The sequence below is a fragment of the Venturia canescens genome, chromosome 1, assembly GCF_019457755.1.
Source record: "Venturia canescens isolate UGA chromosome 1, ASM1945775v1, whole genome shotgun sequence".
NCBI classification, from domain to species: domain Eukaryota; kingdom Metazoa; phylum Arthropoda; class Insecta; order Hymenoptera; family Ichneumonidae; genus Venturia; species Venturia canescens.
Window position 1 is genome coordinate 5224326 of NC_057421.1, and position 14618 is coordinate 5238943.

Genomic DNA, 14618 nt, shown 5'->3' on the forward strand with positions numbered 1-14618 from the left:
AGAATAACGATGATGATAAGATAGATGAAAAAAAATGATATTGCAACGACCTTAATTATCGATGAAAGTCGCCTGAGAATTTTAAATACATTTTTATTATTTTGAATTGTGCGTCAGTATCTGCGCCTAGATTTTGCAGATTGATTAATCGCGCGATTTTGAAGAGAAAAGTTCTCAGCCATTTTCCTTAAGGCCTTGTATACACTTGTGATGGGCGGAAAAATCCAACATTTTTTAATCAAATATTCTTCAAGTACAATGTCTGAAAAATATTCTCACCAAATTTCATAAAGATCGGAGCATTAGATTCGTAGCTATTGGTATTTCGACCGACCGCCCCGCGATTATCTCAGACTCGTCTTTTTTGAAAAATACCTTTGCGGTGGACACGATTACTAAAAAACTATTAATCCGATCCATATCAAATTTATACCATTTGTTTATTATAAAAATAGCTTGGGCCTGGACGAAGGATTTCGTATTTCGTTGGAAAAAAAATTTTAAGAAAAAAACCGAAAATTTAGCAACACAAATGAGTTTTTTGTTAAAACTGTCGGCATTTTTTTTTAAATCAAAATTTTTGCAGATCCTTCGTCCAGGCCCAAGCTATTATTATAATAAATAAGTGGTATAAATTTCCTGTGGATCGAATTAATTGTTTTTTAGTTATCATGTCCACTGTAACTGATGCTCAACAAAAGGTCCTACTGGAATGCAGCTGGAGTTGTGCCATTTTGAGAAATTTTTTGATGAAAACAATTGTACAAGTACATGAACATATGTACTAATGAATATCGTTCACAATGTTTCAATAAACATTTATTTTCTTGTCGAAAAAAAAATCAAGAAAACGACGTTTTTTCGTCCGCTGCAAGTGTGTATAATGCCTTCATCATAATGTACCATTGACGAGATATTAAATATTTACTAAAGGCGTGTCTAACTCACCGGTGATGTGGGACTTGGTGGGGGATACGGCGCCGCCGGCGACGGGCTCCAGTCGCGGTACGTCTTCCCCCACCCCTAGCGCGGGCCTCTTATGACGGACACGTCTCATTGGCTAACACTGTTCGATGAATATCTCGCCAATGCTAGATCAGACAGGAAAACGACCAAGAACGAATTTTTTTTAGAATTTCATGATCTTACGATTCTGTAAACTACAAGCACGGATTTTTAGTAATTTCTCTAGATTTAGCGTTAAATCGAAGATGAAGAGTTTTCGAGCGTTTGTATGAGGTCAAAGGAAAGAAAGACATTTTTGCAGGCCGAGATTTTCGGGGTCTGAGATCACGTAGCTTGTGGTGGGCCGAGACCCGTTCTCTCTACGGACGGCCCAGCTACCTAGCCTTCGTCAACAGCCTCTATTACACTAATGACGTACTGCACCCTTCGGCCACTTACCAAGGTATCATGAGGTCTTGCATGATTTTCCATGTCTCTTTTTTTCTCTGTGTCTTGAGATCATTTAAATCATTCGCTTTTGTCTGTCATCTCGCAGGAATGTGTCATGATAAATCACAAAGAACATAGCACAAAATAATTCAGGAATCGTTGATGCGAACCTTTATCTATGCGTTTGTAACGTCAATTTATTCATTCCTTTAAACATCATACTCGCAAAATTCTTTCTCACAAAATTCATTGAAAATCATCCGCAATTCATTTAATCGTGTTTTCTTAATTAAATTATTTCGAAACCTGAATCTCACGATGAATACATGAAAAATGAATCGATTTGGCCGATTTTTTAACACGATTTCCCACAACCAATCCGAGGACAGACGAAGACAGTGATCCCGGCAGCATGATCGTCAGTGAAAAACAGGTCGGTGTCAGATTCGAAGCTGTTCGCAAGGTTTTTCAAACCGAAAAAGGCGATTTTGTCGCTGTCGATGACTTCACTCTCAAACTCTGCGAAGGCGAAGTTACCAGTTTGCTGGGCAGGAACGGCGCCGGCAAAACAACGATAATGTAGGCAATCGCCATTTTTTTGCTACCCGAAATGACTAATTTGAACTTGCATTTTTCCACGAGTTTCATGAAATATCATTTTCTATCGCCATCAGCAAAGATCAGACCTCCATGGCTACTTAATTCCCCTTGAATAACCAAGCTTTTTTCCTCTCTTTCACATTTTGACTGAATAATATTCAAAAATAACAGTAAAATGCTCACTGGGATGATGGCGCCAACGAGCGGAGAAATTTATTTGAACGGTGACGAGGATACGAAACCGGACATTGGAGTTTGTCCCCAGGAGAATGTTCTCATCGACACTTTGACCCCTCGGGAGCACATGACCTTCTACGCGAGGCTCAAGAGACCGAGTGACGAGGAGGCCATGCTCAAAGACGTCAATTCGTAAGTTTCGTTATATAATTATGGCAAGAGAAATAACGGGATCTGTGGGAGAAAAGATTTTTGCAGTTTTTCTCCCAAAAAAGTTGGAAAAAACTGAAAGTTCCAATTTCTATAGAAATGATAAAGTTCATTGAGAAAAACGAATGCTTCAGGATGCTCGTATCTTTAGAGCTCGGAAGACAAGAGCACGAGCCAGTGCATCGTTTGTCCGGAGGAACGAAGCGTCGTCTCTGCGTCGCATTGGCCTTTCTTGGGTCGCCAAAACTCGTGATTTTAGACGAGCCCGGTGCCGGCGTTGATCCAGCAGCACGACGAAGAATTTGGCGTCTCATTGATCAGCACCGTGTGAACCGAACTGTTTTATTGTCGACTCATCACCTCGACGAGGCGGACATGTTGAGTGACACCGTCGTCGTCATGCACCGTGGAAAAATCTTGTGCACAGGCTCTCCCTTGAGTCTCAAAGTTACTTATGGCCACGGCTATTGGCTGCACGTCGAATTCCCAATTGGACATTATCCGGAATCATCGATCGATCCGAAAAGTTTGGAAAAGATACGATCCATGGTCGAAAATTCTGTACCGAATTCAACCATCGATGAAAAATCCTCGACCGATCTCGTTATCACTATGCCATTCAATGGGAAACACGGAGAAGCCAATGAGTGAGATTACTATTTTGTTTTTTCGACTAATCATTTCATTTTCGTTATCATTTATTCAGTGATTTCATTTTTCTTGCTACTAACGAATTTTTAGTGCATTTTCACTATATTTTTCAACTTTTTAAATGCTTTTTTTCGTACACCGAGAGAAAATTCCGTTTTCAAAACTCGATGAAAATTGTACAAGCGCGAATGAAATTCTACTGTGTACTGTACATTTCTAAACACTCTGGCGGGTCATCAATGCTTGTGTTCGAGCTTGTCAAATTTGACTATGTTCAACTGTAAATTTCGATTGTGAAAACTAACCATAGTGTTAGATACCTGGTTCAGTAAAAATACAGAATTAAATAGAATAATGATACGATAGAATAAGATTAGAATAAAGTGGTTAAGAAATTCATTATAATTGTAGGTCAATTAAATGTTTACACAAGCAAATAAACGCTCTGAAAAGGCTTGTGTAAAGCAATTTTCATATGAGTTCGTTGACTTATTTGGTTGACTCAATTTTGGTCACTCAAGTAGTCGGCTCATAAATGAAACAAAGTTTCGGTATAGATTTATGAGCGAAAATTACCCAGACTACTTGAATAACGCGGAATTGCACTATGAAAAGATGTGAAAGCACAAAGAATCAATAAGTCCATTAGCGAACAAAATTCTCAGACTGTTCTTTGATGAAAATATTGGGTTGGCTAAAATATTGAATATTAAGAAAAATGTCTGACGAGCGAAATCAAGTCTCCTCAAGGCTCGACAGACAATTCTCAAGCCAGAATATGTTCACGTCAGTAGCTGTATTAATGTGTGATTTAGTAAACAAGGTTACCTGTGTTATTCAGGAGGAGGTTGATGAGTTATGTGAATCAGTCCGAATGATTATTTTCTGATTTTGGTATTATTAAATCAATGGTAATGCCGACACTTGAACAGGAACCAATCGTTAATTTATTTCTTTACTGAACAGGAGACAACGAATATAGAAAAGTTTTCTTCTCATTCTCAGAGAGTCACGAACGAAGCGAGAAAAAAAAACACACCCGCAATCAACAGAAAAAAAAGAACATCACCCCCAAAAAACCACATTTATTTTATAAATAATCCCTGACTACATTCATCTTATTTGAACACATAGAAAAACGGTATTAATAATTCTACTTTACAGTTCGTTATCGAGTCAACATAAATTTTACAATGTTTCCTCGGTGAAGTATGCAGGAAATAAAAATAGCACGATTTAAGGTATAACTGGATGGATAGCTCGTTCAAAAATTATATCTGATTGGAATTTCCGTACTTCGTGACGCAATAAAAATCTGAAAAAATTCAACAACATTTGGAAAGCTATGAACAACAATTATCAATAATAGTATTGCCCAAAAGTTAATAACAAATTGTTTAAATAATTAATTATTCAATCATTTTGCGGTGACCTATTGTTTTTTTTTACGAATCAAATGTGTGTATTTTTCCGAATGCTCATGAATTTTTTCAGAATTTTCGTGGATTTTTGAAATTTCTTGAAAAAATTTTGAAAAAAATTTAAAAAAAATTGAATTTTGGATATGTTTTAGAAGACATATTTACCATCAGTTTTGAAAAGTCTCAAGGTTACTGGATCAAAAATGTACAAATAGAGCCGCTTAAAAAATTTAAAAAAGGGAATTTCAAAAATCCACGAAAATTCTGAAAAAAATCATGAGCATTCAGAAAAATGCGCACATTCGATTCGTAAAAAAAACAAGGGTTTACTGTAAAATTGTTAAAAAATTATTTATTTAAACAATTTATTAATAACTTTTGAGCAATATTATTATTGATAATTGTAGTTCATAACTTTCCAATGTTGCTGAATTTTTTCAGATTTTTATTGCATCACGAAGTACAGAAATTCCGATCAGGTACAATTTATCGACTGGGCCAGTAATACCTTAAACCTTTGGGAGAGCAAAGTACGCAATTTAAAAGTTTTTATTCAGAATTTACTTGGAAATTATAATGTTTTTGGTAAAAACCTTCAAAATGGGCGATGTAGAAATTTAACACTGTGGCGACAGTAATTCTTACTATTTTTTCTTTTCGTGTAATGTTCTCATTTTCTTAAAACGATCGTCCACCGAAAATCTTTCAGGGTTTTTTTAATTCAACGTTTGAATCATTCAAACAAAAACAATCAAACACTTTTTGACTGCTTCCCGAAAGCAAATTGAAAAAATAAACAACGGTGAAATTGGCTTAAAGTTAATAATTTAGCCGATACATCATTTCGCAGTATCGCCGCTGTTGTTAAACTTCTCGAAGACAATAAAAAGACCCTCGGCTTTGCTCACATTTCCCTGGAGTGCGACTCGCTCGAGAGAGTTTTCCTCGATCTTTGCTCACGAGCTGACACCGGCTATTCCGCACCCATGAGACTCAGCATGGACAGTGTCGCCAGTGTTGGCTCCATAGGTAAGAATCTTCATAGCTGTCGGATGTGTTTGCTTTATTTTGAAATTTTTGGGGATTCTCCACTATTTTTCCTTCGATATTTCACAGTTTTTTTTTTTTTTTTTTTTTTTTTACTTTGAAATTCCATTTTTCAAGCCAGAATTCGTGTTCTGTTTTCGCATTCTAATTTTCTGTTTTTCGATAGTAATTTTTAATTTTTATGGGAATTTATTGTTTTAAATAAATTTACTTTTTAGAAGATTATCTTTAATTTTTATCAATGAAATTCATCATCCCTTACTGCTCACGTATCGTTACAGGACTAATTTTGATATTTTCATATATTCAGGATTAACGGTACCAACGGATGACGTGGATTTGATGATTGGTGAGTCAGCACCGAATCCGAAGCCTCTGAGACAGGCGAGAGCTTTGTTGAAAAAAAGATTATGGCATTTCGCGAGAGATTGGAGATCACCTCTGGCCACTCTGATCCTTCCAACGATATTCGTCGCAGTAGCCATGGGTTTCTCGCTCATAAGACCACCCTCAGGAGACGAGCCTCCTCTCGATCTCAATCCAAAACTTTATGACACTCATCCAACCTACTTTTACAGGTAATAAAAATCAACACGAGAAATAAAATAATGCGAAATAATAATGACCTTGGAGAATCCATTTTTTTTATTACTTTGTTCCAAAACATTTTTTAGTCTCAATTTAAAAACAATTCTTGATACTATTATTCATCGTTTATGCAGAAACTTGAGCTCTGATTTCGGTTAACAAAGAGAAAAAAAAACAACATTTTTGTGTCTTAGTATTGACAATGGAAGCGATCCTTTCCTACAACACGTATCTCTCCAGCTGCACAATCGTTTCGGTGGAGATTACGCTGGTGCTTGGCAGACTCATCCGAATGTGAGTGAGCAAAAAAAAAATTTCAACGAAATACGAAAAAGCAGGTCAATCAATTGTCAAAACGCTGATTAATTGTGCCCAACTATAAAGTTGCTTTAGCAACATTTTTTATTTGTGATTAAAAAAGTAAAGTAATTGTTTTTATTGTATCGTACTCGACTGCAGCATCAGCTCGAAAATTAATGATTGGAAAAAAGCACTGGAAAGAGTGCCGTCAGGATCGTGTTACAAGTTTTATTTTCTTTTGAATTCTTTAGGATACGGGAATTTGCGAGTGTACAGAAGGTCAACAAGTTTGTCACGGAGTGTCAAAGGGCGTCGAGGGTCTGTACCAAACTCTGCCAGGGCGACCAACCCTCGATTGGATCGTCTCGACCTTCCAGGAGTACATAGAAAAAAGGTGCGACAAACTCTCTCGTTCGTTGATACACTTGTTGGAAATTTATTTACCAAAATAATAATAAATGGAAAAATTAAAATTAAAAAAAAAAAAAAATAGTCACGCGAGTACAATTTTTCTTAAAATTTATTCGCTCGACTTTTCAGATTAAACTTTTTCAAATTAAAAATATAATTTATGCAAAATTATTCCCTGAAATTTCTTGTAATTCTTTCGGCCCCTTAACTCCATTTTTCCTATGGAAATTTCCCGTTTTCAGATACGGTGGCTGGTCGTTATCTCACGCTGGTGAAGATCCATTATTCGTAGTCTGGTACAACAACAAGGGACATCACGCCTTGCCCGCTTATCTCAACGCCCTTAACGAGGCTATATTACAAGCATCCGGTTCATCTGGTCATTTAACCACCCTCAATCATCCCCTTAAGCTATCAAGTGATCAACTCAATCGCACGACTTTGTGAGTATTCCAAGCATTTCACAATAATCAATCATCTTTTATTAAAACGATGAAAAAAGCTAGTAAATTAAATTGTTAAAATAGTTGATAAATTTGTAAAAAAAAAAAAAAATATGAGGCATCGGATGAAAGTTTGATTGAAATAATTATTCATTCGATTGACAAATTTTCGTCATTTTTTCCAATTTCCCTACATAAATTTGGAAAAGCTTCTCGAATTTTTTCAAGCTCATGATTAATTTAATTGATTTTTCGAAAAAGATTCGAAAGTTAACGAAGTCGAATGAAACGTCCAAACGACCGTCATATCCTTCAAGTGCAGTGAAATTTCAAGTGACTTTCTTATTTCATTGAATGAAATAAAAATAAAGTCTGGAGAGCGATGATTCTCGGTGGAGTACCGTTCAAGATGGCGCCACACGAAGGAACGACTTTTCTCTTAGTTCTAATGAATCCCGTGGGTGTCATCGCGAGTGGTCGGTTGGAAAGAAATCGAGAAAAAAAAAACAGGAAGAAGACGAAATGCAAAAAATAGAAAAAAAACACAAACGACTGAAAAATATACGTAGCGGAAAGAAAGATCGTCGACTGCACGTTTGTGCAGCAGCCTACGAGTCTCTTGTTCCATTTATTCTCCCCAGAATTCTCTCATCTAAAGCCGCGACTTTTTTTTCCGTGGGACTCTTTTCATTGGTCTCTTACTCTCTTCCTTGTATCACGATTCGTTAAACTTCTGTTTGCCTCGAGACTTTTCTCTCTCGAACTAGTTCAGCGATATTTTCAAGTCCCGATATATTTATATGTATTTATATATGACTATTTATATATATATATATTGGTATAGTAGCGAAACTCTCGTAATTGCTTTTCGAAGTTGTTTCACGAGAGGAAAGTCTCTGCATCCCCCAGACGAGCAACGAAAGAAGAGAATAATAAATTGACTCCATATATATACGGATGTGAAACTGAATAACAGTCCCACACATCGGCTGGCCCAAAAATCTAATTCAATATCAAGGAAATCGACGAATCGTAAAATTCTCAAGAAAAAAGTCCTCAACAATTTTTTTCTGTGATGCTCCGTTGACGAGCTGTTCATCGATCATTCGCAACGAATCCGGTGCGCCGTGAGAATGGCGCGGGGAGTGGGGGAAGGGCGTTGCTTCCACTGAGCCATTGGGGACCGACAGGCCTCGGTGCGCTGCGCGCTGGACCCGCCCATGTCTCTCGCCCTGCGATGCGGATTGGGTGTCGACTAATGAATTAATATTTCGTCACTGGTCCATCACAGTGAAAAACTGCCAAGGACTTTTCTCTTCAGAATCGATTTTGCTATTTGATCGTAATTTTTTTGGGATGATTTTCACGACAGCCTGTATACCGTTGTATATAGAATATGAACGTCGCTTTTTGTCCTTTATTTTACGGTGTTCATCGCAGCTCCGGGACACGGTTCCACTGTTTGATTTAATTACGAAAATTGATTGTGTCTATGGATGTCTGTGTGTTGGAAAAGGGCAGCAGAAAATACTACAACCTCGGAATATCGGGAATTAATTAAAGGAGGTTTAGGTTTCTTTGGGAAAAAAATATTCTTGACAACAAACATCTCGGAATTCCGGATCTTCGAGCTCTTTTCGAGCCTTTACTGCTACCCTTTCTTTTTAAGTGAACAGAGAAAAAATCTCACTAAAATTCAGTTTTCATAAACAGGTGCAGTTTGGATAGAAATCACTCAACAGCTTTGTCGTAATTGGGCATTTTTTTTTACTCTTTCGCGTTACTATAATTTATTTAGTTACTGCATTCAAATCTCATTTCAACTTTTCATTCATTTGTACAGCAATAATTTTGTTTCCATGTTCGTGAGATTGAAAACTCCGATAATACTATTCGAATGGCCAATAACATTTCCCGGAAATCTTTGTCTCTTGGATTGTCACAGAGTACAGCATGTCGCTGACGTGGGTGTAGCCCTCGTTCTTTTGATAGCGTTCAGTCTAGTAGCCGCACAGGGAGCCAAGGAATTGGTGAGGGAGAGATTGTCAGAGGAGAAAAGGATTCTCTATCTCGCGGGAGTACATCCGGTAACGTACTGGACTACAGCTTTAATCTGGGATTTCTTGGTAAGCTGATGCTCCCGAGTTTGTTAAAAATATATTACAAAATTTGACGAAACTCTGTACCGAAAATGTTATTTGATTTGTAACATTTTTTAAATTTCATATTCATTTTTTTATGTTTTGCTGTCCTTTTCATCCCAGGTTTTTTTTTTATGAATTTAATTATTGTTGAAGCCAAATGGGTGGGTCGAATCTTCTGAAATTTGTGATTCACTAAAATCAAAAGTAAATATTTGAATGTAAACGGAAATTGTCATTGGAATAGTTTCGAATTGCGCTAAATGCAATCATTCAATATGGACAGTTACATTTTAAGGGTATTCGTCTGATGAGCCTCTGTTGGAACTTTGCCCATAGAGTGAACTTCGAGAAAAGCTTTTTTTTCAATCTCTCAATTACGAGAAACTCGTGAATCGTTAATGCCTTTCCTCTTTACATGCTGCTGTCTCAGTTTTGATTTGCTCGAACCGGTAACTTCCGGTTGTGGTAAAAGGTCGTCGAAACTGGTGAAAACCGTTTTTAACCGAGATCCACTCGAGAGAGGAGGCTAATTCGAGTGTGCCAAATTGGATCTTAACTCTCTGTCTTTTTCCCTCTCTCTCTTTCTCGCTCTCTTGAACAAGGAACAAAACGTTTTTCTCGTCATTGGCTTTTGAATTGACCTTGACGATTATCTTCTGGCATGATCTGGGTCTGTTAATCGATCATCATCGAGTTTAAACACGTTCTACATTGACTACTTTGACCATTCATTTCTTGATTACTTTGATATTGACCTGAGGGAAGACGCTTCGGATTTTGGACTCTTGGAATGAGCTTTTTTGAGTGTTTTTTTTTCTAATTTCGTGACCATTAATTTCGTTATTCTTATTTTTTTCTGCTGTTTTTTTTGAAGGATTTTGTATTTTTTTTTAGATTTCTGATTTTTTGATTCACTCTCAATCTTAGCATTGCGGAAGTTTTTGAATCCAAGTTCTTCATTTTTATTTTCCTCACTTTTTCGTGATTTCAGATTCTTTCCCTTCGCTTTTTACTTCCCGATTTTCATTTTTTCCTCGTGTCTCATTTTCTTCTTTTACGTTTTCGTGGTTTTCTTCAGACTTTTTCCTTTGGTTCTGGTCTTCGTCTTAACTTTTTTCTATCGTATTCTCCTTGTTGAAAAAAGATCGATGGCAAGACGCCAGAAGTGACAATCCGGGCGTACCAAAGATCAAGCTGTGTGCAAGTCTTGCAGGACAAAGTTCAATGTAGGAAAACGAAAGATTGAGGTTTCCGGAAAGATGTCACAAAACTGATAATCCTCTAGCTTATTTAAAATTCATATGCATTTTTTTTCATCTCTCTTCAGGTCTTCTTGGGATCCATACTCCTCGCTGTGATCGTCTTTAAAATATTTGGACTCTCGTCTTACGTCGCACGGGATAATCTCGCTGGAGTTTGTCTCATTCTCTTTTTGTTCGCGTGAGTCAACCTTTCATTTTTTTCCTCAATGAAATTATTTTTATTTTCAAATATTTAGCAATCAAATTTCATCTCACCAATTTTTTTGCAAATTTTTTATCTTCGTGTTCCAATTTGCACGATTTTCATGGCAAAAACCACGAAAATAGTGAACTATTTGGATGAAAATATTTTTCGAATTCCATCAATCTGACGATTCATATTTCTTAAATTTTAAACAACTTTGAAATTGAGATCATTCGATTCACGATTTGGACTGCGAATGACAGTTAATCGGAACTATTTTCAAAAATTCTTCCAATTTTTCTGTGATCCACTGCAAAGTTCGTCACTCAAATTTGTCACCTCCTATTATTTGTTTTTTTTTTCCTTTTTTTAGTTGGGCAGCGATTCCATTTACTCATCTAGTTGAGAAAGCTTTCGACGATTCGTCGTTATCGAATATGGTACTTTTTTGTTTAAACACATTCGTGGGTGTGGCGAGTCTCGCGACGATCCTCGTCATTGACATTCTCGGCAAAAGTCAAACGGCCAGAGACACAAGAAATTTTTTGCATCACACACTCCTCCTGTTCCCTCAATACGCACTTGGGGATGCTCTCGTTGAAATAACGAAAAATGACATAACCGCTGAACTGCTAGGCAAATTTCAAATGGACACGTACAAGTCACCACTCGGCTGGGAACTCCTGGGACTTCATTACACGATCCTCTTCATCGTTGGGATCCTCTTGTACGCTGCTAATTTGGTCGTGGAGTGCGGCTATCTTCCAGACTGGCCGAGAGGGAGGTATAAAAACATTTTTTTTCCGGATTAAAATTTGATTTTTTTTAAATTTTACGCTCCACTTGTCAGGAGGTTGGAAAGAAAAGAGTACAGTAGAAAAAAATCGTTCTCCATAACAGCCCTTAAGGTAGTTCATACACGAAATGATTTTCTTAAGAAAGTCTTGAAATTTACAGAGAGTTTCAATGGGTGGTCGACTGACACGCATATCAAATTTCAAAGGGTTCGTCTTATTAGTTATTTAGATAAACGTGTTTAAGTATGAAGAAAAATATACGAAAGAACGAAATATACACATAACGAAAGAACGCTTCTTGCGAAGTTTATGAAAAAGTACACAATAGCAATGAAGTATATAACGAAGATCTTGGAAAAAATTTGAGACGATGGCCTTACTACTAATAAATATATGTTACCTTAAAGATTGAATGAAATTGGTCAAATAAGCACTCGTATAACCTCACATTTGCTTATTTCGGGATTTTGTTTCTTCTTGGCTTGGCCCATTTCTTATAAAAGGAATTGGCCAAGCCAAGAAGAAAATATTAATAAAAATTCAGAAGGCTGTAGCCGTCTATTTAAATTTTTTTTAATTAATATTTATTTCTTGATCCATTTTCCGTTGTGTTTACCCTTTACGGTCAAAGCGATTTTTTACGTAAGAAACTACAGTATTTTAGCCGGGGACGAATAAAGTTTTGTGTTCAGTCAGTGATGGATTCCCGTTCAATTAATGGTTTGGAATTTCATTCGCCTAAAAAATAAGTTGAAAAAATTTATTCACAATTTCGAATCCTGCTTTGACCCAAACAAACCCAAACAGTCGGTCATAAAGATAACCGTTTTAACCCAAACAGTCAGTAATAAAAAATGCGCGCTTTAACCCAAACACGACATCGAAAACGATTCAAAACCCGCGCGCTTCGTGTGGATACTTCGTACAAGTCCCGAGCGATGGAGATTCGAGTAGTGGAGATCCCGAGTAGTGGGGATCTCGAGTGGAGGGGATCTTGGGTATATAAGACGGTGAGCGATGCTTGGATGTTAGAGAATTCTGGGAGCTCTACGATGGTGAGTATTTCCCTGAATCTATCTCTCACATACATTTTTGTAACCCTTTATCTTTTTGCATATGTACAACATTTGCAAATGCGGTACGGAAGACACGCAGTCGACCCCCGCTTCCAGCGCAGGGTCTGGGACCTCCCGGTACCGCCCTTCGAGAAGCCGGTAGCCGTGGTGGAGGCGGTGGCTGGAGTAAAGATAAAGGGTTACAACCTTTATCTTTACAATCTTTATCTTTAGATAAAGGTTTATCAAAAAGATGAAGGGTTACAAAAAGGTATATGAGAGATAGATTCAGGGAAATACTCACCATCGTAGAGCTCCCAGAGTTCTCTAACATCCAAGCGTCGCTCACCGCCTTATATACCCAAGATCCCCTCCACTCGAGATCCCCACTACTCGAGATCTCCACCACTCGGGACTTGTACGAAGTATCCACACGAAGCGCGGGGGCTTTGAATCGTTTTCTGTGTGTGTTTGGGCCAAAGCGGGGAATATACTTTACCGACGGACGGTAAGGTAGATTGTTACGTGGGTGAGGAACCAGCGTAGCTCTATTACTGGTTGAAAAAACCCATATTTGATCAACAATCTCATTTCCATATGACGGAATTATCGTGATTTTTTTTCTCCTGAAAAATCACTGTTTGAAAAAAAAAAACATGAGTTTTTTTTTGGATCCTTAATTAGAGGTTGACATTTTTTTATAATTATTTGGAAACCCCGCTTTGGAAACTATCCTGGTTTGTGGCAAAGGAATTTAGCGCTCGGAACAAATCTATATGCTACCATAATTCTTAATTAAGGATTGAAAAAAACTCCTTTGAATGTTTTCATGCAAGGAAAAATCTTTGAGAAATTTACGCCAATTTTTATCCTTTTTTTGTACTACCAACGAAGGAATAGTAGAGAATTCATTTTTAAAGCAACATCAACGAAGTTTCATAAGAAAAGATGGAAAATATTTAAAAAAGTGAATCCAAAAAGAATTTCAGGCAATTTCTCATTTTTTTTTTTTTTCTAACGAAAAAACGATAAGCAACACTAAAGAAATAAATAACGCAAAAAAAAAATAGAAAATGAATTTTTCAGTCAGAATTTTTCCTCTCCGAAAAAGATATTGAAAAACATCTTCAATAGAGTTTTTTTCGATTCCGAAGCTTTTTTTTCGTCAAAACAAGAATTGCAAAGAGATTCAATTTTCGATCAAGTTTCTTGATGGGATTGTCGATTCTTGAGAGAATTTATGCGAAAATAATTGGTTCGCCAGGCCCTCATACGAGAACGTAGAAGAGGATGAGGACGTTGTGAGGGAGCGGATAAGAGCGGAGAACGGAGGCAACAACGACGTGATTAAGACTGTTCGTTTGCGAAAGGAATACCGAAGCGTTTACGGTACGAACGTGGCGGTGCAAAATTTGAGCTTTGGCGTCGCGCCGGGTACTTGTTTCGGGCTTTTGGGCGTCAACGGGGCTGGAAAAAGTTCGACCTTCCGTATGCTCACCACGGAAACTCGTCCGACCTCTGGCGAGATTATACTTCATGGACGGTCCGTTGGCAAGAGACCGTTGTGCGACGGTCAGATCGGTTATTGCCCTCAGAGCGATGCACTCGATGCTTTTCTCTCGCCCCATCAGTGTCTCACTGTTCATGGCGAAATATGCGGCCTCGACGATGTTCCGAGGGTCAGTATTTGCAAAAAAACTTGCAAAACATAAAACAATTATTTTTCCAGCTGTTTTTACCAGCTTCACTTTGAACCCACTTTTCTCTCGAGTCCACTCCCTGTTCTTGCGACGTACAGTCAGCTCAGAAAAACCTCAGAGATTTACGAGCGGGTATCCGACTGGGCGGACGGTCACCCATCCATGTACTGCTCTTGCTTCGGGCTCCTTTACTCCGGAGATTTCTGAGGTCATTGGTTTAAAAAATTTAGTGA

General features: G+C 37.6%; 1 protein-coding gene across 2 annotated transcripts in view; it reads left to right on the top strand.

Moving 5' to 3' along the window:
* ldd (lipid droplet defective) overlaps window positions 1-14618 on the top strand; it is a 47026-nt gene that overhangs the window by 21945 nt on the left and 10463 nt on the right. The window contains exons 17-29 of one of the 2 annotated variants that reach the window (XM_043434041.1): window positions 1268-1408; window positions 1785-1974; window positions 2167-2364; window positions 2517-3029; window positions 5305-5483; window positions 5812-6079; window positions 6284-6383; window positions 6641-6783; window positions 7043-7243; window positions 9189-9369; window positions 10715-10827; window positions 11207-11617; window positions 13950-14364. In XM_043434041.1, coding sequence (XP_043289976.1) covers window positions 1268-1408; window positions 1785-1974; window positions 2167-2364; window positions 2517-3029; window positions 5305-5483; window positions 5812-6079; window positions 6284-6383; window positions 6641-6783; window positions 7043-7243; window positions 9189-9369; window positions 10715-10827; window positions 11207-11617; window positions 13950-14364 — 3053 coding nt within the window. The remainder of the gene's footprint in view (window positions 1-1267; window positions 1409-1784; window positions 1975-2166; window positions 2365-2516; window positions 3030-5304; window positions 5484-5811; window positions 6080-6283; window positions 6384-6640; window positions 6784-7042; window positions 7244-9188; window positions 9370-10714; window positions 10828-11206; window positions 11618-13949; window positions 14365-14618) is intronic. The other variant, XM_043434042.1, reaches the window with a different exon arrangement.